The sequence below is a fragment of the Carcharodon carcharias genome, chromosome 6 (genome assembly GCF_017639515.1).
Source record: "Carcharodon carcharias isolate sCarCar2 chromosome 6, sCarCar2.pri, whole genome shotgun sequence".
Taxonomy (NCBI): domain Eukaryota; kingdom Metazoa; phylum Chordata; class Chondrichthyes; order Lamniformes; family Lamnidae; genus Carcharodon; species Carcharodon carcharias.
Window position 1 is genome coordinate 168,428,958 of NC_054472.1, and position 19,970 is coordinate 168,448,927.

General features: G+C 41.1%; 1 protein-coding gene across 8 annotated transcripts in view; it reads left to right on the plus strand.

Moving 5' to 3' along the window:
• ptk2aa (protein tyrosine kinase 2aa) overlaps positions 1 to 19,970 on the plus strand; it is a 551,780-nt gene that overhangs the window by 374,635 nt on the left and 157,175 nt on the right. For 5 of the 8 annotated variants that reach the window (XM_041189015.1, XM_041189013.1, XM_041189014.1 and 2 more), the window contains 2 exons: positions 869 to 886; positions 13,794 to 13,850. In XM_041189015.1, coding sequence (XP_041044949.1) covers positions 869 to 886; positions 13,794 to 13,850 — 75 coding nt within the window. The remainder of the gene's footprint in view (positions 1 to 868; positions 887 to 13,793; positions 13,851 to 19,970) is intronic. The other 3 variants (XM_041189011.1, XM_041189012.1, XM_041189016.1) reach the window with 1 other exon arrangement.

Here is a 19,970-nt window from a genome sequence, read left to right on the forward strand (position 1 = left end):
GCAAAGTTTCTCTAATGATTATTCCTGATTAAGTGCTTAGTCCAGTTCCTGCTGCAGGCCCTATCCAAAGATTTTCCAATGCTGCTGTTGGGGTAATCACAGGTTGCACAATAGAAACCCATGGCAACATGCTGCTCAATTTGTTTTTTCCTTTGCATACTTGAGCCCAGATTTTGCTGCGTTTGAATGCATCATATTACTTCCCTGAGGGACCTGGGCAACATATTCAGCACACTGCAATTGTTCAATATTTGGCTTTGAATCCAGCCCAAACTAATTGAATGTCAGTTTCCTCTTTCTGCTGCCTTCTGGGTCCCAAGTTATTGGTTTTCGGTTTTGTCATTCTGATGGATGTGAATCCTCAGCATAAAAGCTGGTCAACATGAGTATGAAACATTCTGAGACAGCAAGGTTCATCTTGCTTTCAAATTTATTGATAGGCAAGGTAGCGATTTACTTTATCTGGGCATGCTGTACTTGAAGAGGGAGTGAGTGGTTGATGTTGACAGATGCTGCCAAGTGTGGAAATTGGTTGTGGAAATTGGTTGTGGAAATTGGTTTAATTTCCAGTATTAACATCTTTACTAATTCTAAGGATGGGAAATTTTACTAAAATTTAAGGATGGGAAAATGAAATATTAAGAGCCTTATGGGATTTATAAAGACCTTACTTTTAAACCAACCCTTAAGTCAGTTTTAAATTGTTGTAGCCATCACACGGAATTCATATTTTCTTGCATTTCCTGTTCCTTTTGTTCCTGAAAGTTGATTGTTGCCTTTGTTTCTTGCCTCTGATAATAATGCAATGTTTCCACTTTTTTCCCTCCTTGTTTCTCTTCTCTTTCTCACTTGCTGCCTGGATTCACAGATGAAATTAGTGGGGACGGTAATTGTTATGCTTAAAATTACAAACATTTGAACTTGCTAACAACATTTAATTCATGTTTTAGAAGTTTTTGGTTTTAGTTTAGATATTAGGAACACCTACAGCCCAACTTTTGCATATGTGTCTCACAGCAGACTATTCTTCAAAAACTTATTTTAAACTAAAAGTCTAGCATATTTACAATCAAAATTTTCATTCTTTGCATGTAAATAAGATGTACTAACTGCTTTCTCAATGTAAATGCTGCAATCAGAAGAAATGCCACAGTATTGTTTGGATGTTGTTTGCACTAGTTATGTTATTTGCTTGCTGAGTTTCCTCGTACTATATTTTGGGTCAGGAGGACCATTTTTATGTCAACCTTCTGACAATGCTGCCATTTACTATTGGTGTGTGAGAATGAACTAGGGCAGCCATTCATGCCTTTCCTCTCCCCGAAAGGTGTCTGGTCTTAGCTCAACAGCATTCCATAACAATATTGTTGAAATTGGGACATCATTGATTCGGAAGCTCAATTATGTGGTCCCTCAAAATACCATCATCAGTGACTTCAGCATGCTATGCCATCCATGTGAAATTGTGCCTTAATCAAAATTAACACTGGCTATTGGATTATTTCTGACATTGATAAATGACATCTGACTATTATGTGTAATCGTGACCATCATGGAATGGAGCTTTAACGCATAGACCTGGTATTTTATTTATTTTAAAATATTTACCAATATACTTAACTGGGAGGAAGAATGAAATGTCCTCCAATTCTGATTAATTACTGAGCTATGTTAATCAATTTTCTTTGTCAATGAACAGCTATAAATGTAAAACAATCTGGATATGACTAGGTTAAAAGTTTCTAATCTAAAATAAGTTTAAGGTATTAGTTGTAGCTATAAGTCCGACAGCACCAAAAGTAAATGAATGCAACAAACTTTGCATCATAGTATTGAGTAATTCAAAGAAATATGGAGACATGTTTAGTGTTTATTTTTGTCGGATTATGATTGCTTTTGAAGTTCCACAAAATGAATGAAGTAAATAAGAAGGCCATGGCTACCACAGTGAGTTGCACTCTGCCCTTTTACTTCTAATTCAGCCCAAACTGGTCCAGTGCAGGTGGTCTTGGTCTTGGTCTGTTGGCTTTCTAGTGTTAACTGTAATCATTTTTTAAACATAGTTTAAAACTAGGGGGAGTTTATTTTTTAATTCTTTGATGGGGTGTGGGGATGGGATAAATGCAAGGCCAGCATTTATTGCCCATCCCTAATTGCCCTTGAGAAGGTGGTGGTGAGCCACCTTCTTGAACTGCTGCAGTCTATCTGATGCAAGTACTCCCACAGTACTGCTGCTGTTGTAGCCACAGTATTTATATGATCTCTACCTTGCAGAGGTTAAGCGCCAACTCTTAGATACTTATTCCTACCTCCACTGGATCATGACCCCGCCACCAAACATCAAGCCATTGTTTTCAGGGCTGTCACTGACCTCATCTTCTCTGGAGATCTTCCCTCCACAGCTTCCAACCTCATAGTCTCCCAAGCCCACACAACCTGCTTCTACCTCCTTCCCAAAATGCACAAACAGGACTGTCCTGGTAGACTCATCATGTCAGCCTGTTCCTGCCCCATGGAACTCATTTCTTCCTTTCTTGACTCCACTCTCTCTTCCCTTGTCCAGTCTCTTCCCACCTACATTCATGATTCCTCTGATGCCCTACATCATATCAACAATTTCTAGTTTCCTGGCCCTAACCGCCTCCTCTTCATTATACCTCCATCACCCAACAGGACAATCTGATGGGTCTCCACTTCTTCCTTGAACAGAGGCCTGAACAATCCCCATCCACCACCACTCTCCTCCATCTGGCTGAACATGTCCTCTTTCTGAACAATTTCTCCTTTAACTTGTCTCACTTTCTCCAAATAAAAGGTGTGGCTATGGTTACCTGCAAGGGCCCCAGTCCTACTCAGCAGCCCCCACCCCAACCCCAAGCACCTCAGTATATTGATAATTGTATAGGTGCCACTTCATGCTCTCATATGGACCTGTAAAAATTATCAAATTTGCTTCCAATTTCCACCCCTCTCTCACCTTCACGTGGTCTATCCCCGACACTTCCCTTCCTTTCCTTGACCTTTCTGTCTCCATGTCTGATGATAGACTGTCTACCAATATTAATTACAAGCCCACCAACTCCCACAGTTACCTCGACTACAGTTCCTCACACCCTGTTTCCTGTAAGGACTCCATCCCATTCTCCTAGTTCCTCCGCCTCTGTCGCATCTGATCCGATGATGCTACCTTCCAAAATGGTGCTTCTGACATGTCTTCTATTTTCTTTAACCGGAGTTCTCCCCCCCCACCCCCGTGGTTTACAGGGCTGTCAACCAGCACTGACCCATCTCCCACACCTTTGCCCTCACCCCTTCCCCTCCCTCCCAGAACCATGATAGCGTCCCCTTTGTTCTCACTTTTCACCCCACCAGCCTTCGCATTCAAAGGATCAAGCTCCGCCATTTCTACCAACTCCATCTCCAACCACCAAACATATCTTCCCCTCACCCCCCTGTCAGCATTCTGTAGGGACTGTTCCCTCTGTCACACCCTGGTCCACTCCTCCATCACCCCAACTCCTCATCCCCTTCCTGCAGCACCTTCCCATGTAATCGCAGAATGTGCAAAACTTGCCCCTTTACCTCCTACCTCCTCATGGTCCAAGGCCCCAAACACAGCTTTCAGGTGAAGCAGCGCTTCACTTCCACCTCCTTCAATTTGGGCTACTATATTCACTGCTCCCAATGCAGTCTCCTCTACACTGGGGAGACTAAACGCAGATTGGGTGACCACCTTTTAGAACACCTTCACTCAGTCTGCAAGCATGACCCAGACCTTACTGTCACTTGCCATTTCAACATACCATCTTGCTCTCATGTCCACACGTCCGTCCTTAGCCTGCTGCAATGTTCCGGTGAAGCCCATTGCAAACTGGAGGGACAGCACCTCACCTTCCTATTAGGCACTTTACAGCCTTCCGGACTTAACATTGAGTTTGACAACTTCAGGCCATGAGCTCTCTCCTCCATCTTTGCCCCTTTTTTAATCCAGTTTTTAATTATTTATTCATCTTTTTTCTATTTTTTAATTTTTAAACTATTTTTCCCCAACACCAACCGCCCCCCCCCCCCAAACAGGGCCATCTGTCACTTGTTTCTATGTTGTGCTTTCTCAGAGTGCTGACCCTTGTTCTGATGTTAACACATTCTGCTATTTTACCTTTATGCCACTATCAGCACCTTCTTTAGTCTTCATTACTAACATTAGCACTCCCTTTGTCTTGTGTCCATGACATATTTATCAAACTCTCCTGAGTTTCTACCTATTCCTGACTCCTGACCCTCTAATTTGCTCCACTGGCCCACAGTATAAAATGCATTACATTTCTACTTCTCTCCTGAAGAAGGGTCATATAGACTCAGAACGTTAACTCAGTTTCTCTCTCTACAGATGCTGCCAGACTTGCTGAGTTTTTCGAGCATTTTCTGTTTTTAATGCAGTATTTATATGGTTGGTCCAGTTAATTTTCTGGTCAATAGTAACCCTCAGGATGTTGATAGTGGGGGGTTCAGTAGTGATCATGCCACTGAATGTCATTGGGAGATGGTTAGATCCTCACTAGCGATGGTCATTGCCTGGCACTTGTGTGACAGAAATGTTACCTGACCCTTAGCAGCCCAAGCCCGAGTGTTGTGCTGATCCTGTTACATATTGGCAAGGACTGCTTCAGTATCTGAGGAGTTGTGAGTGGTACAGAACATGTCCACTTCTGACCTTACAATGGAAGAAAAGTCATTAATGAAGAAGCAGAGGATGATTGGGCCTTGGACGCTACCTGAGGAACTTCTGCAACAATGCCCTGGGAACTGCGATGATTTACTTCACACAACCACAACCATCGTCTTTTGTGCTAGGTATGACTCCAGCCAGTGGAGAATTTTCCCCCTGATTCCCATTGACTTCAATTTTGCCAGTGCTTGCTTTGATATCAAAGACAGTGATTATCATCTACCTTCTTGAGTTCAGCTGTTTTGTCCATGTTTGGGCCAAGGCTGTAATGAGGTCAGGAGCTGCATGGCCCTGGTGGAAAAGTTTGAGCAATCTTGAGCCAGTTCCTCTTCGGCTCAGAGCATAGTACAAAATTGGTTCATGTTTGGCACTAAGTTGGCAATCTCATTCCAGTCAAGATATCATGCAAGATAAGTTGTAAAAATACTGCATTGGGCAAATTTTTCTGAGGCTTATTTTTGAATAGCTTAAGTTTTACTCCACATTTCTCTATGCTTTACCTAACATGTAAGTGTTTGCTAACTTTAGGTGCCTAAAAATCATCAGAACATTTGAAATAAACTCTATGGAATTATGTGACTATGTTCTTTCACAATGTATAATTGTTAGGCACCGAATCATTACAGGCTATGAATGTGTGAAAAAATGATATTCCATAAGTATCAAAGGAGGAATTTAGGGAATAATAAGCAACCTTAATAATAAAATTGTCACAAAAACAGGTGCGTAGGTTTAAATATGTTCCCATTAGCAAGGCATATTGCAACAAAATAAGTCAAACCACTTTTCTATATTGTTTGCAGTCATTAAATCAAAGGGGTTCTCAAACAGTGAGGTGCACCAAAAAGCAGGGTTGTGAGGTCTTGGGAGGTGAGGCCCAGCAAATAACTGGGAGGACCTGAGTGCACCATTAACCTGAATGATGCTGGCACCCTGACATTGATACAGTCGCTCCTTCAAATTACTTGAGTCCATATTAATGTTTCTGAGCCATTCCCCTCATTGGGGCTGAATTTGATAATGCCCGAGAATGGGCCAGGGGATCATGATGCACAACTAACCTCCTCCCATTGAATACTGTGCAGGCTGCAGGCCAACTTCATGCATCCAGCCAGTACTAACCACGCTGTCAATTGGCTGAATGCGTGAGGAGGGCCAATAGCACAGGCTGGCGTGACTTAAAACCAGCTTGCCTCTCTTCAAGGGAAGTGCAATGCTGTAAGAACAGATGCCGGTAGTCGTACAGGAATGAAGATTTAGGAAACATTGGAGAATGACACAACATGGGAGAGAGCAGACTGCAAAGTTTTTGGATGCTGCTTTCTGGAGGAGATGGAAATGAGGAGAGAGATTCTGTATTTGCAGGGGACCAGGGAGCTCTCCAGACACTGCTCAGAAGGCAGTGGGAGCAGATAGCCATGTAGGTCATTGGCAAGAGTCAAGCTCAGAGGATTTGGAAGCAGTTCAAAGACAATCAATGACATCACACAAGTGGTTCAGGTCAATGAGTGTATCATCAAATGCAATTTTCAACCAAATTCCTCAATATCCTCAGATGCACCCCCATCACTCTCATACCTATCAATCATGACTCATGTCTGACATTCATCTGCTTCACTGCTCCCAAAACACTTAGCACCGCGGCTCACACCTACATTTCTCAGCTTGCACACACTGTCAGCTAGCCAATTGCATCACCAAACAGATAGTGAACCATACTCACTAAAACACTTTCTTCTCTTTTGCAGGACAAGATGGTGCACAACCAGAGACAGCAGGAGCTAACTCTGGGACAGTCATGCCTACTTGTCCTAAACCCCATGGAGGTGATGGTGCTGGCCATTATTGGGACAGCTACTGCTGATGCTGTTGCCAGCGGAGTGGTTAAAACCATTGAAGATATCCCTATATCCTGATACTCTATTGTCACCCTGCACTATGGGGGAACCTGCAGTCCTAGCAAAGCTGTGTGCTCACTCCATCTAGTTAGCTTTCTTTGAGTATAGAGTTTCAGTGACTTCCTTTACACAACAGTGGATAGGAAACTGCAAGATGATAGAAATGCCCCCAGCTCCAGTCAAGCAAGAACAATGCATAAAATTCCAGTACCAAATGGCAACGTGGTTCTTGCCCTGCACTGAGGTGGTAGATATAATTGAGGATGTCCTTAGTGAAATGCCGATGTTTTGCACATTGGCCTGGAATTTTCAGTGGTAATGGTGTTGAAACTATGAACCTTTAGCAACATTACTCTGCTGAAACTGACAAACTCTGTGAGCCCATACACTTGAGGAATAACACAGAGTTCCAACTGTTGCTGTCAGTGATGCTATGTTCCTTCATAGGTTGAGGTTGACCAGACTGCAATCCCTAAGCAATCAGTAAACTAATGAAAACTTCCACTTTTGTGCTGTTAACCTCACAAAAGTTGCACTTTATTAAATGAGAGCTAGCTGCGTTTTTGCTGGTGAACTGACCTCATATTTGCTGCTAAATACCCTCACTTGCTCAAAAAAACTTGCTTTATTTTTGTGGAATGCCTCATTTATCCATGAAATAATATAATATAAACTGCATGTCTTTTTCCTTCAGTTCATTTGTTTTAGCTTCTATCTGAGTCCAATCGGTATCATTTATTTTGCTATCAGAAAATTTTTAAGTGCATTTTAACTTCCTGGTTTGCTGTCTGTGAGAATACTTCAATGTGATTGATTTCTTACTCAGCCTACTGACATCACTGCTGCTGTACATTTGGAGATCCCTTGAATAGGTAGCAGATTTAAACTGCCTTCAGGAAAGCAGATGCCCATGCTATAGGGATTGCTAGATCTTTGAGGGAAGCTTTCTTTGAAGTCATTCTAAAGCACAATTGCTTTGCCGTTGACTGTAAATTGTAGCCCATTGTTCGTGGCTGGGGTTCAAGTAGCAGAGTTGCTCACTGGGTGGATATGGCCTCTTTCTCTCTATCCTCTCTTCGAGCAGCTTGGCCTACTCTGAGGTTCTTTGCTTATTCTCCAAATCATGCTGTATTCCAAGGAAGCAACTGGTTTGTCTAGTAATCTTGAAGTCAGCAGAAAGTGCTTCAGCACCTGGCACACAACTCCTTGTAAATTTTTGCAACTTTAAACAAGTATAGAAAGCACCAAACACTTTTAGAATAAAAATAAAAGCTATAAGAAAGCATCTAGCATCTCACCTTTAAGTAGTTGATGATCCATTGAAATGGATGTTGAGCTACAAAATGGCACCAGTGCTGTCAAATTAATGTTGCATGCTGGTTGTCATGATCTGCCTGTGCTGTGTACTCGTTGCAACAGTTTATTCTACGCCTGCCATGCCCTCACGAATATGGTGACCATTATGATTCATCTCAAAACAGTTGCTTATGATGTGGGCACTCTTTTGAAGCTCTTGGGGCACTTATAACTCATGAGACAGTAGGCACAAGCAATTCTAATTTCTCACACACTTTGTTTTGTTCACGCGAATGATGTAGTTCAATGCTCATGCAAGTGGTTTAGGTGATAAACCTTATTGTAGGAGCATTTATACAATTTTTAAAAATCATGTTGCTACCTGCGATATAAAAACAGTTTCGTACCAACTCGCATTGAATGATTCATCATGACACATGCCGTTGCCATATATCACCCAGTATCCAGGTTAGACATGCAGTCACAATGTTCTAAATTGCCATGCCCAATAGTTAATAATAATTCTTTTCCATTTCTATTTCTATTTATTATTTTGTTTGAACGGTGAGTATTGAGGTTCCGGGATGAACCATGCAAGGAAATTGAATTAGTATGCATACTGAAAATTAGTACTGACATTCCATCATTTAATGATTGCCCTTTCCCAGAGGAGCCTTTACTGTGAGATTACTAATTAACTCCGTCAGATTGCACAGTACTAGATCGAAAATAGCCTGTTCCTTTGTGAGTTCCTCGACATAATGTTTTTGAATATGAACGGAAAATGCTGGAAATAATCAGTAGGTCTGGCAGCTTTTGTAGAAACAGAATTAAGGTTGTGGGCCTATGAACTGCTACCATCAGTGTTTTCTGACCTTTGTTGTTTCTTAGCTCCATACATACTGATGATACACCTGATTTTCCATACAGCTTTTATCTCATCCTCTGTTATCAGAGTTACTCTTATTTTCCATTTTGCCTATCTTTTCCAAAGGTCAAGACCTGTGGAATATTTATTTCACAGCTTTGGTCTTCCAGCAACCATATCAAAGAGTGGCTGTTAGATCAAATTTCTGTTTGTGCCATTAATTAACCTATCATGGTATGAATGCTTTGTGCATTGAAATTTAGCACCTTTAATTTTAACTTATTATTTTCCCCCTGATGTGACCTTAGTCGCAAATGTTCTTTTTCCTTTCCTTAAGCATCTGCTTGATTTTTTTCCAAATCGCTACTCTTCTCTACACCCTTGATTTTTTTTCTTCAGACTTAATGGTGAACCTTTATCTGAAGCTTCCCTCCCCCTTATTATTTTGAAGCCTTTCTAATGCCCTAGTTACTCAAATCGTAAGGACACTGTTCCCAATCCAGCTTAGGTGAAGTACATTCCAGTAGTAGCTGTCTCTTTCCTCCATAATGGTAGAGCCCAGCATGGGACTGCACAAGACAAAGCTGAGACAAAGCGAGACAGGCCACGCGCAGCAAGACCTAGACAACATCCAGACTTGGGCCAATATGTGGCAAGTAATATTTGCGACAGGCCCTAACCACTTACCCATGATATTCAGTGGTATTGTCAAATCTCTGACCATAAACATCATGTGAATCACCATTGAATAGAAATTCATCTGAACCAACCACACAAATATTGTAACAGCTAGAGCAGTGTTTAAGAACTACAGGGTGTACTGCAGCTAGTCAAGGTCAGTGCAAGAGAAGAATGGGCAGTTAGAAATCCTGCTCAGGAGGCAGAAACTGATGCTTCAGTGGGCCTTTTGGAGAATTCTTAGAAAGTCACAGAGGTATCTGCAGCATTCTTCAAGAGATTCAAGCCTGTAAGGTGAGTAGGAAAGCAAAGGAATGATAGGTTAGGGTAAGGATTGAAGGAGCAACGTTTTAGGGAGGGAAGAAAGAAAGGTGACGTGAGTGACAATAAGTTGTGGGAGGCAACAGCAGTGGAAGATTTGAGAGAGACAAAGAAATTAAAGAAGATGCAAGTAATGGTCTATGGTCTGGACAGATGGGCAAAATGTGTACACTAGTGAACATAGGGAATTCAGGTTGTATAGGCATAGCAGAGATGTGGAGAAAGGGGAGGAATTTCTAGATCTATGGGTTTTGTAACTCATTTATTCTCAACACAAAAGGGTTAACTTGAGTAGCAATTTTGTGATTTTTCAATTTGAAGTTTAAACCTATTCCTTTTATTTGCACAGTAATGGATTAATAAAATATCATAAATACAGGTTGATAGTTCATGCCTCTTAAATATTAAATTTAATCGCTGGAAAATTGTCACTGTAGTGAAAATGGTCCAGGTTACTGTAGCTAGGACAAACTGCTGAGCAGGTGGAATTTTGCATGCTTTTAAAAATATTTTACTAACTTCACATGCAAACTTAATACTACCTTTATGTGTATCAATGGTGCTCACACAGGAGCCTTGACCACACAAATTACTGGAACCTTTACAATAATTTTGCTTGTCTTTCTGGTCTAAGTTTCTGAATTCATGCATTATAAATTTATAGCATTTTAAAATAGACTGTTGAGCACATGAGTATAAGGACTTTGTTAGGGCACAATATTTCTATGGGTAGGACTTTTCGGATGGTGGGATTCCCACTTCACCACCCAAAGACTTGGGTGGTGGAGCACCCCACAGATCGTGGCAGCCATGTCGTTTAACAATTGAAGGAAAGCTAATTGGCAGGAGATGGTCGGAAGTCCCGTCTCAGAGATTTGATTGGCCAGCAGCTCTGCAGTCCCAGCAGCTGCCACAGCTTCTAAGTCCTGGAGAGCAGGAGGGGAGGGAAGGCTGGTGGGGCGTGGGGAGGTGGAAACCACAGTGGGGAGAGAGCACCCATGGCAGGGATGGGGGTAGTGCACCCAATATGGAAAGAGAGCCCTTAAGGCCCTTTTCCCACTCTAGGCCTGAGCAGGGTGACCTGCTGGGCTTCTGACCTGCCCATAAACTCCTCTCCTCAGCTTCAAGATTGAAGCAGAGCAGGAAGTGGCCAATTAAGGGCCTCAGTTGGGGCGAGGGTGGGTGGACAGCCCTTGGCCTCTCTCTCTCTCCCCCCCCCCCCGATGCAAACCTGCAGTGGGGGACCATAAAATCCTGCCCGCTGTCTGGTATTAATGGAAGGAGAATAAAGACAATGAAAGTAAAGCATTAGAAAAATTCACACAGAATGATACATTCAGGATTGGTACTAATCTTATAAACTGCATGAAAGAAATTAACTAACTGAGCTTTCTCAACTGCCTCATTCTCTACCCGTCCCAGCCACTGTTCTGTATTTATCCATCCCTTTGCCCTAACCGCATAATTATCTTAAAGCTTCTTTCTCTATTTTCACCACGCTGTCACAAAGCTGATCTCAATGACACTAACCTCTTCCCCTCTTCAAGCTGTGCATCCTCTCCCACAATAGTGCCGTTGCCCTGCTCTCCATAGAACATCTTATCACTAACCTCCTTGTCCTCCCAAAGGCGTTTACTAAAGCTGTCAGCACTCAGCTCAGTACTTGCCTCTCCCAACACTCTATACTGGATTCCTGACTCCCTTCAATTTGTTTTTTGCTCACTGCATCAAGGTTGCCATGGTTGAAGTCACATATTCTCCTTGAGCACTCTGGACTGTTAAACGCAGCCTCCACCATCTGACCAATGCGGACTGTATACCTTGGTTTCCATCCTGCTTGCCCCAGTGCCTTGGACATTTCATCAGATGTATCCCCAGGCTTTACTTTTTCTTTTCCCATTTTCGTGCTACTTTTTGGCAACCCCATTGATTTTTATGGTACTATCTGAGACATATATGCTGTACCAGATGGACTTCAGTGTTCAGGAAGGCAGCTCACCACTGCCTTTTCGAGGGCAATTAAGGATGGGCAACAAATGCTGACCTTGCCCACTCCCAATAAAAAAAACCTCTGTGGCACCACTGAAAAGTCCTCAATCGCCAATTGCCACTTGTTCAAAACTCCACCACCCACATCCCATCCTGTGCTGCCCTTTTACCCCTGTGCTTACTCGCCTTCATTTGGCTCCTTTTCAGTTGATGCATGGATTTAAAAGTCCTTGTACTTGTCTGCAGATTCTTTCCATGGCCTCACCACTTCTTATCATTCCACCTCATTCAGATTCTGTTCCTATACGTGTCGTTCGTTCTTATGGGCTGAATTTTCTCCCCATCGGGGCGGGGGGGAGTTGATGGGCGGGTGCATACAGGCACATTTCCGATCGGTGCCCCCAATCGGAGGCACAGTGCCATTTTACGTGGGTGAGCCAGTTAAGGCCTGCCCAGCATGATGTCCGCACAGAAGCGCTATGCTCTCTGCAGGCGGGAGGTGGGATTCCCAAAATCGAGAGTGCGTTCTTTCACACATGCACACAAAAAGGCACACTCATCCCTGAGGCTAAGTGCAGCCTCGGAGATCAGCTGTACATGTAAAAAAAAATAAGAATAGAAAAGTAAAATTTTCCCTACATGTCCCCTCATGTGACAATGTCACATGAGTTGGGACATGTCCATAATTTTTACAAAATATTTATTAAAAATTTTACCTGTCCGTGGTTGAGGTTTCATGTTTTCTCTAGCTCCCGCTGGGACTCCTGGCCTGCCCGCCAACCTTTAATTAATTGGCCATTGACAGGTCGGCGGCCCACAGCTGATTTTGCTGCGATCCCACCTTCCTGAAAATTTAAATTGGGCACAGTGACGTCGGCTGTTCTCCCCCCCCCGATGTCATTTTACATGTTGACGAGTGGGCCTCACCCCCAATCGCCGACTCATAAAATTTTGTCCTATGACTCACTTTGCGTTCCCTCTTCACTCCACTTTCGACTGCAGAACCATTTCAGCCGTATATTTCAGAATGTTCTTCTTAACCATCCTAGCCTTACTTTGCTACCCCTGATTCAAAAGCTTCTCAAAATCTATCTCTCATCTAATTTTTGTATACCAACCCTAACTTGCTATTTTACTCACTCTAAGCCTGATGATTTTTGGCTGGGACATTTAATTGCATTGAAACAGCTACGTATGTGCAAGTTGTTAATGCATGTCAAGTGATAGGTTTTATACTTAGATTTTTTTGGTAAGTAAATGTATTTACTTAAATCCTGAAACACTGCAGAATGTGTATTTAAAAATAATGAATCCTGAGGAAATCCATGCATAGCTATTTTTTTAAGTTATGTTACATTTAACTAGTGTAAATGTTCCAAATAAAATGCTTCTTTTTAACCATAGTTACAAGGCAAAGTGCCAGAAATTTTAATGTGTGGGAAGTCATCAGAACTGAATTCTGGGCAAAGACCACCTTTGTTTTCCCTTGTGTTGTACTGCTCGATAATAACCTTGGCCAGATAGAGCCTTGACATTTTATGTAAATCACAGGGGGCCAGCAGAAAGGGTTTTGCAATTTTTGAGCTTGCTGTGGCATACAGACCTTATATGTTGAGTTTCTTTAATTAAGCTTCAGTGTGTTTCAAACACAGGTCACTGCTTTCCTATTTTGTTCAAGATTTATTGATGCTTTTTCCATCCCATCAGGGGTCATCCCCCTACTTGCTGATCTTCCTTTTTCTAGAGGGAAGGCTGTACTTATGATTGGATGATGTCATCTTATTCTCCAGAAATAGCTTTGCATTCTGGCTGTCCACAGACGTCATTTTCTGTAATAGCGGTTGAGTGAAACCTAAGAGTAGTTTTTTTTCAAAAGCGTGGGCTTCAGCCCTGTCTAAAAGGAAGGGGGACATTCATCTTCTAATGCCTTCCTTATGCTGTGTGTCTAAGTTTAATTAGAAACGGTTTGTGCCTTGAGCAAACTCAACTAAAATGCGTGGTTCTTCACTTGCAGAAACCGATGACTATGCAGAGATCATAGATGAAGAGGACACATATACCATGCCCTCCAGTAAGTAGATTTGCTCTTGTGTAATGGCTATATGGGCCCCATATTTAAATGTCTGTTGAATAGTAAATGTTTACGTAAGCATCAGGTTTGTACAAGTGCGTCTGATCTGAGGCGTTCAGAGTTAGTTGATGTCCAAATGCTGGCTGGATTTACAGCGGGGAAAAAACTTAACTTGCTTAAAAATAGTTTCTGACATTGTTAGGAATACTTAAAATGCTGTTGTATAGAACATGTCATTCAATTTTATAGTCACTTGTTCAAAAGCTAAATCTTTAGGAATCTGTTTGCTTCTTGTACTGAGTACTACTTGAAGCTTGTGTGGTTTGAATGAAGTTACTCACAGCTGGTTAGTTTTGTTAATATTTAATCCAGTGACGTTTGATAAATTGTTAACATTTGCTTCTTTTCAAAGCCCGGAGTAAAGTACAGTGCTTGCTATTTGGTTCCTTTTTTCTGTTTCCATGTTTTTTCTTTGGACACAGTTGCTTAAAATATGAAAGACCGCTGTTGTGTGACTAGCACTGCAGTATTGATGTAATAGAGTATTGATCATGGGAAAACTGAGGGTGAATGAATTTCTTCAGTGATTCATCCAAATTTCGCAGTGGTCACTGGTCAGTGATGAATGGATAATGGATACTTGGAAGTCATTTATGACTAGACTAATTGAATAGTTCAGATTATATGAAGCATGACAGTAGATTTGGCTACAATTGTGAACTGAATTTTGGTGGGTATTGTTTTCCATAATATACCCTAGTATTTGAGGTGCTAAATTCCCTCAAATATATTTATTATATATATTAATGGTAGCATCTAGTGTTAAACTTGACTGGCCATTCTGCATGAGTGATGCAAGGGAAAAAGAAATGCATCATCATGGGACAGTTTAAAATCCCCTATTGACTTCTCAGTTTATTTTATTATTTAATTACTAGTATTGATGTATTTTCTGAGACAGATCAATATTGCCACATATTCCATTGGAAAATTTATCAAATGTTTGATATCTGCTGGAGAAAAAGCAGTGTTATGCCACTCCCTCATAACAAACAGTATAGAACAGCAAGTTGTATTTCTGTAGCATATTTAATGTAGTAAAGCATCCTGAGGTGTTTCACAAGGAGTTACCAAACAAATTTTGGCACTGAGCCACATGAGGACAAAAGACTTAGGCTCTAGGAGTGGCTTACAGGAGGAAAGAGAGGTGGTGAGGTAGGGGGAGGGGCTGCGGGCAAGGGCTGATTTCCAGAGCCTTAAGTTCTTGGCAATTGAAGACACAGATGCCAATGGTGAAGTCATTAAAATTGAGGATGCTCAAGAGGCCAGAATTGAGGGAGTGCAGATATCTTGAAGGGTTGTAAGGCTGAAAGAGATTACAGAGATTGGGAGGAGCAAGAGTCTGTAAAGATTTGAAACATACCAGTATTATATGTTTGCTTCAATCTCAAACAGTTGCCATGAGCGATCATAAATTGGCAATAAATGAAAAAGATAAAGCTGAAAATGTAGAGTAAGTCGGTCAGTGCGTGAATGAAGAAGTGAGGTGAAGGCTTTAGATGGAAATATAATTTGTGCTCTCATATTAACTGACCACCTCTGATTTTCTGTGTTTTATTTCAGATTTTAAGCATATGTTTAATTTTTATCGATAATTATTTGACCTCCTGTGAACCTGTTGCTAGATTAAAAAAAAAATACCTGTATCGCTGAGCAGTTGTCTCCTTATCTCATACATTTTAATTCTTAAGGATTCAATGTTATTAGCCCAGTAAAAGATAGATGGAAATGTAATATAAGTAAATTACTGGTGTTCATTTTTCTGAGTTCTATTTTTGTTCCAAATTTACTCAGAAATAGTTTTTAAAAAATCTTTCATGGGATGTAAGCATCGCTGACAAGGCCAGCATTTGTTTTCTATCCCTAATTCTCCTTGAGAATTGAACTGCTACAACCCCTCTGGTTCAATTTTTCTGTAGTGTTTTGGTACAACTGAGTGACTTGCTAGGCCATTTCAAAGCACAATCAAGAGTCAACCACATAGCTGTGGGTCTGGAGTCACATGTAGTCCAAATGAGGTAAGGACAGCAGATTTCCTTTCCTAAAGGACATTAGTGAACCAGATTGGTTTTTACAACAATCGCTGATAGTTTCATGGTCAGTGATACTGAGACTTGCTTTTGACTCCAGATGTGTTAATTAATTGAATTTAAATTCCACTAGCTACTGTGGTGGGATTTGAACCAGTGCCTTCAGAGTATTAGCCTGGGCCGCTAGGTTATTAGTCCTGTGATGTTAGCAATACACTACCGCCTCCCAGTAAGTTAGTTTTTCCAATTCATGATGGTGAACAGGGCTAGTGGTGCCCTAGGCCAAGCATCTGATCGTTCTTACCAAGCACATGCTTAGCAGCAGCCAATTAGAAGCAAGTATAAATGAATGAATGAAGCCCAGGATTCATGTTCATATGATCAGTACACATCAATGAGTTCATAGGAAAAGAAGAAGGTGGGAAAAATGACACCTTTTTCTTTACATATATGCTAACTGCCTGTGATGTACAGTGAAGTGGCAAGTATGTAGTTTTATTGTACGGCGTGTATTATATGTGAGCCACTGATTTACAATGATTAAGTTAAACTATTTCATAACAGAGTAGGAGTGTTGTTGATATTTTCTGGCTCAAATATATGTATATTTGCATTAAAACTAAATCCATGATAGCTAGTAAACTAATTTAGCTACCCTGTATTATTAATTTTACCTCTATATATAAAGAAACTCAGGGAGAGATGCTATGAAAATTGTTGCAGATAAATAGATAGTAGGCTTTAGGACCTGCATATAATATAATTAGAGATTTGGGGGTTTATCTAAGTCTCTGGTATCGGGAAGGTGATGCTGACATTTGTGAGCTGGTCATGGACATTGCTTCTGGTACAGCCCTGGGAGAACTGAGATGGAAATTGTGGTATGTCAGACCACTTGGAACAGTAGTTACTGCACTTGTGATATGGAAAGGGCTATAAAGATCTAGTTCAACTAGCAGAGGGATGTTGAATATTGCAGTAATTGGGGCAGTCATGATATGTGAGAGTTTATGAAAACACTGGGATCATGGTGAGCAGTTGTGGGGGAAGGGAGTTGCCAAGTGTGAATAAAAGTGTAATGACAGGAGTATTTTGCGATCAAGTTGGCAGTGGGGAGGGGAAGGCGTGGGTGCTCGATGAAGGAGAGGAGGCAGGAAGAACTGAAAAACATTAAAAAAAGAGATACTTGCATGCGTGCATATATATAAAACCCTTTCATGATGTCAGGATGTCCCATGGTGCTCTACTACCAATGAAATACTCTCAAAGCGCAGTCACAGTTGTAATGTGGGAAACAGCAGCCAACAATATGCATTTGGTGAAACCAGGAAAGCTCCTCACACTCCACAGATTATAACAATCGTCTCTCTCATCTCCACTCAGTTAAACCTCTCTTTTGACGTGGTCGAAAACCATTGCTGAAGACTGAATTTACTACTTATGTCAGTTATGTAGAGTTAGGGACTCTGATGTGAGCACATTGGTCAGGATACTCTCTCTCTTCAGGTACCATGCCCTTAGAGGATGTTGGCAACCATGGACTTCCATGTGGTGGTCCATGGTTATGCTTGGCAAGGTACTGCAGTACTTTGCTATTGCCTTCTGCAGTTTCTGACCAGGAGACTCTCTTGCTGTTACTGCCTGCCATAAGTGTATTGCAAGATTTTGCAGGTTGATAATCGATCTGTTTGGCTACATTATGAAAACACCTTTGTGGCCATCCAGTCCCGGAGTGGGATTTGAATGTGGAGCTTCTGGCTCAGAGGTAGGGATACTACCACTGCGCCACAAGATACCCCACTTTGGTACCTTAGGTTTTATCTTCCAAATCCCATGTGTCCTTTTACCTTTTAACAGCCTCTGTTTTAGAATTCTGGAAGAATACATCAATCATGTGGTCCAATTCACTTAAATTGCAAAATGCTCTTTAGAAGTAACTTTAGGCACATTTTACATTAGGGCAGAGTAGACGTTCCTAATAAATGAAGATAGATAATTGAAGTTTTGCATACAAATTGAGGAAAATCCAAATGCCTACAATGAAATTTGGTTAAATGCATCATTCTGTGTTACAGTTAAAATTAATGTTAATACTTTCATGATGCACCCTTTGACTCCTTTGACCCCAGACCTCTGAAACTCCGTGTACTATTGATTCCCTAAGCACCAAAGGGAGGACATTGATCCAAGTTGTGAAGACTTCATGTTTTTCTTGTTGAAAGAGATGCAGATTGGTGTCTGCTAATTCTACACTAATTCTGCAATTACTACAGCATTGCTAATGCAGTGTCCATTCGATTAATATTTGGTGATTGTTTATTCGTTCTTTGGTGTCGTCTTCTTACCAGAAGGTTGACTGCCATGGATCTCCACCATTGTCTGTCCTGCACTGTCCTTACACATTCAACGTAAGTCAGTTGCATCCAGTCCATTATATCCGTCACCTATTTTCTCCTTTACTTCCCTCTCTTATGTTTTCCATCGATCTTCCCTTCCCATAATTGTCTCTGCCAACCGTCTGCTCTAATAATCTAACCTAAATATTGTACCATTCTCTCATTAGGTTATGCATTAATTTCCACTTCCTCATTAGACTTTCTTTCTGTGTAACATATGCAGAACACCCTCCTTTTGGCGATCAGATTTATTTAAATATATAGTGTTTTGACAAATTTGGAAGATTTTCAGTTGGAATAGTTAATTGCCAAAGCTGAAAATCATTTAATGTGACCTTGTGCTATGGTTTTATTATTAACCATCTCTCTGACTCCTCCACTGTTGCTAAATTGTCAGACTGCTTATCCAGCATCCAGTACTGGATGAGCAGAAATTTCATCCAATTAAATAATGCGTAGACTAAACAACAACTTACATTTTTTATAGCACCTTTAGCGTAATAAAACATCCAAACCATTGTTTTCAGTCCCACTTCTAGTTACTGACTCCATCCCTCTCATAAGTAAATGCCTAAGATTAAACCAGACTGTTTGCAGCCTTGATGTGCTTTTGACCCTGACATGAGCTTCTGACCACATATTTGCACCATTATTGAAACTGCTTATTCACAGCTCCATTTGATCGTCCAGCTTTGCCCTTTCCTCAGCTCATCTGCTGCTGAAGCCCTTATTCATGCCTTTCTTCCTCTAGACTTGACTATTCCAATGCAGTCCTGGCTGGTCTGCCACATTCTACCCTCTGTAACCTTGGAGGTCATCCAAAACTCTGCTGCCTGTGTCCTAACTTGCACCTAGTTACATTCACCTATCACATCTACGCTCACTGATCGACAATGGCTCCCATTCAAACAACGTCTCAATTTTAAAATTCTGATCCTCTTTTCATGTTTTCAAATTCTTCCATGGACTCACCCCTCCCTATTCCTAAAGCCTCACAACTATCCAATATATCTGTGCTCATCTAATTCTAACTCCTTCAATTATAAATCCAGCATCCCCAATCATAATTGCTCCAACATTGGTGGCAATGCTAAAAACAAAAAACTGCGGAGGCTGGAAATCCAAAACAAAAACAGAAATACCTGGAAAAACTCAGCAGGTCTGGCAGCATTGGCGGAGAAGAACACCTTAAACCAGCTTATATTTTACACCTCTCCTATTTTTACTTAGTTCTGTTGAAGGGTCATGAGGACTCGAAATGTCAACTTGGTGGCAATGCCTTCAGTTGCCTATGTCTGGAAATCTCCCCCTACCCTTCTCGCTTCAATCTCATTTTTCTCCTTTAAGAAGCGCCTTAAAACTCACCTCTTTGACCAAGCTTTTGGTTGCTGATCTAATATCTCTTTATGTGGTTCAGTGTCATATTTTGTTTTATTTTGCTTCTGTGACGTGCCTTGGAATGTTTTATTATTTTCAAGGCACTATATATTAACATAGGTGTGTGTTGTTATTCTGTCTGCTTTTTCTACGATTTTGTTTTTTTCCACAGAAGGATTTTTCCCTTAACCCCATACTATTTGGTCAGTATACAAGCTCAAAGTTTGATGAAGCTTTTATAAATTTAACAATAAAAA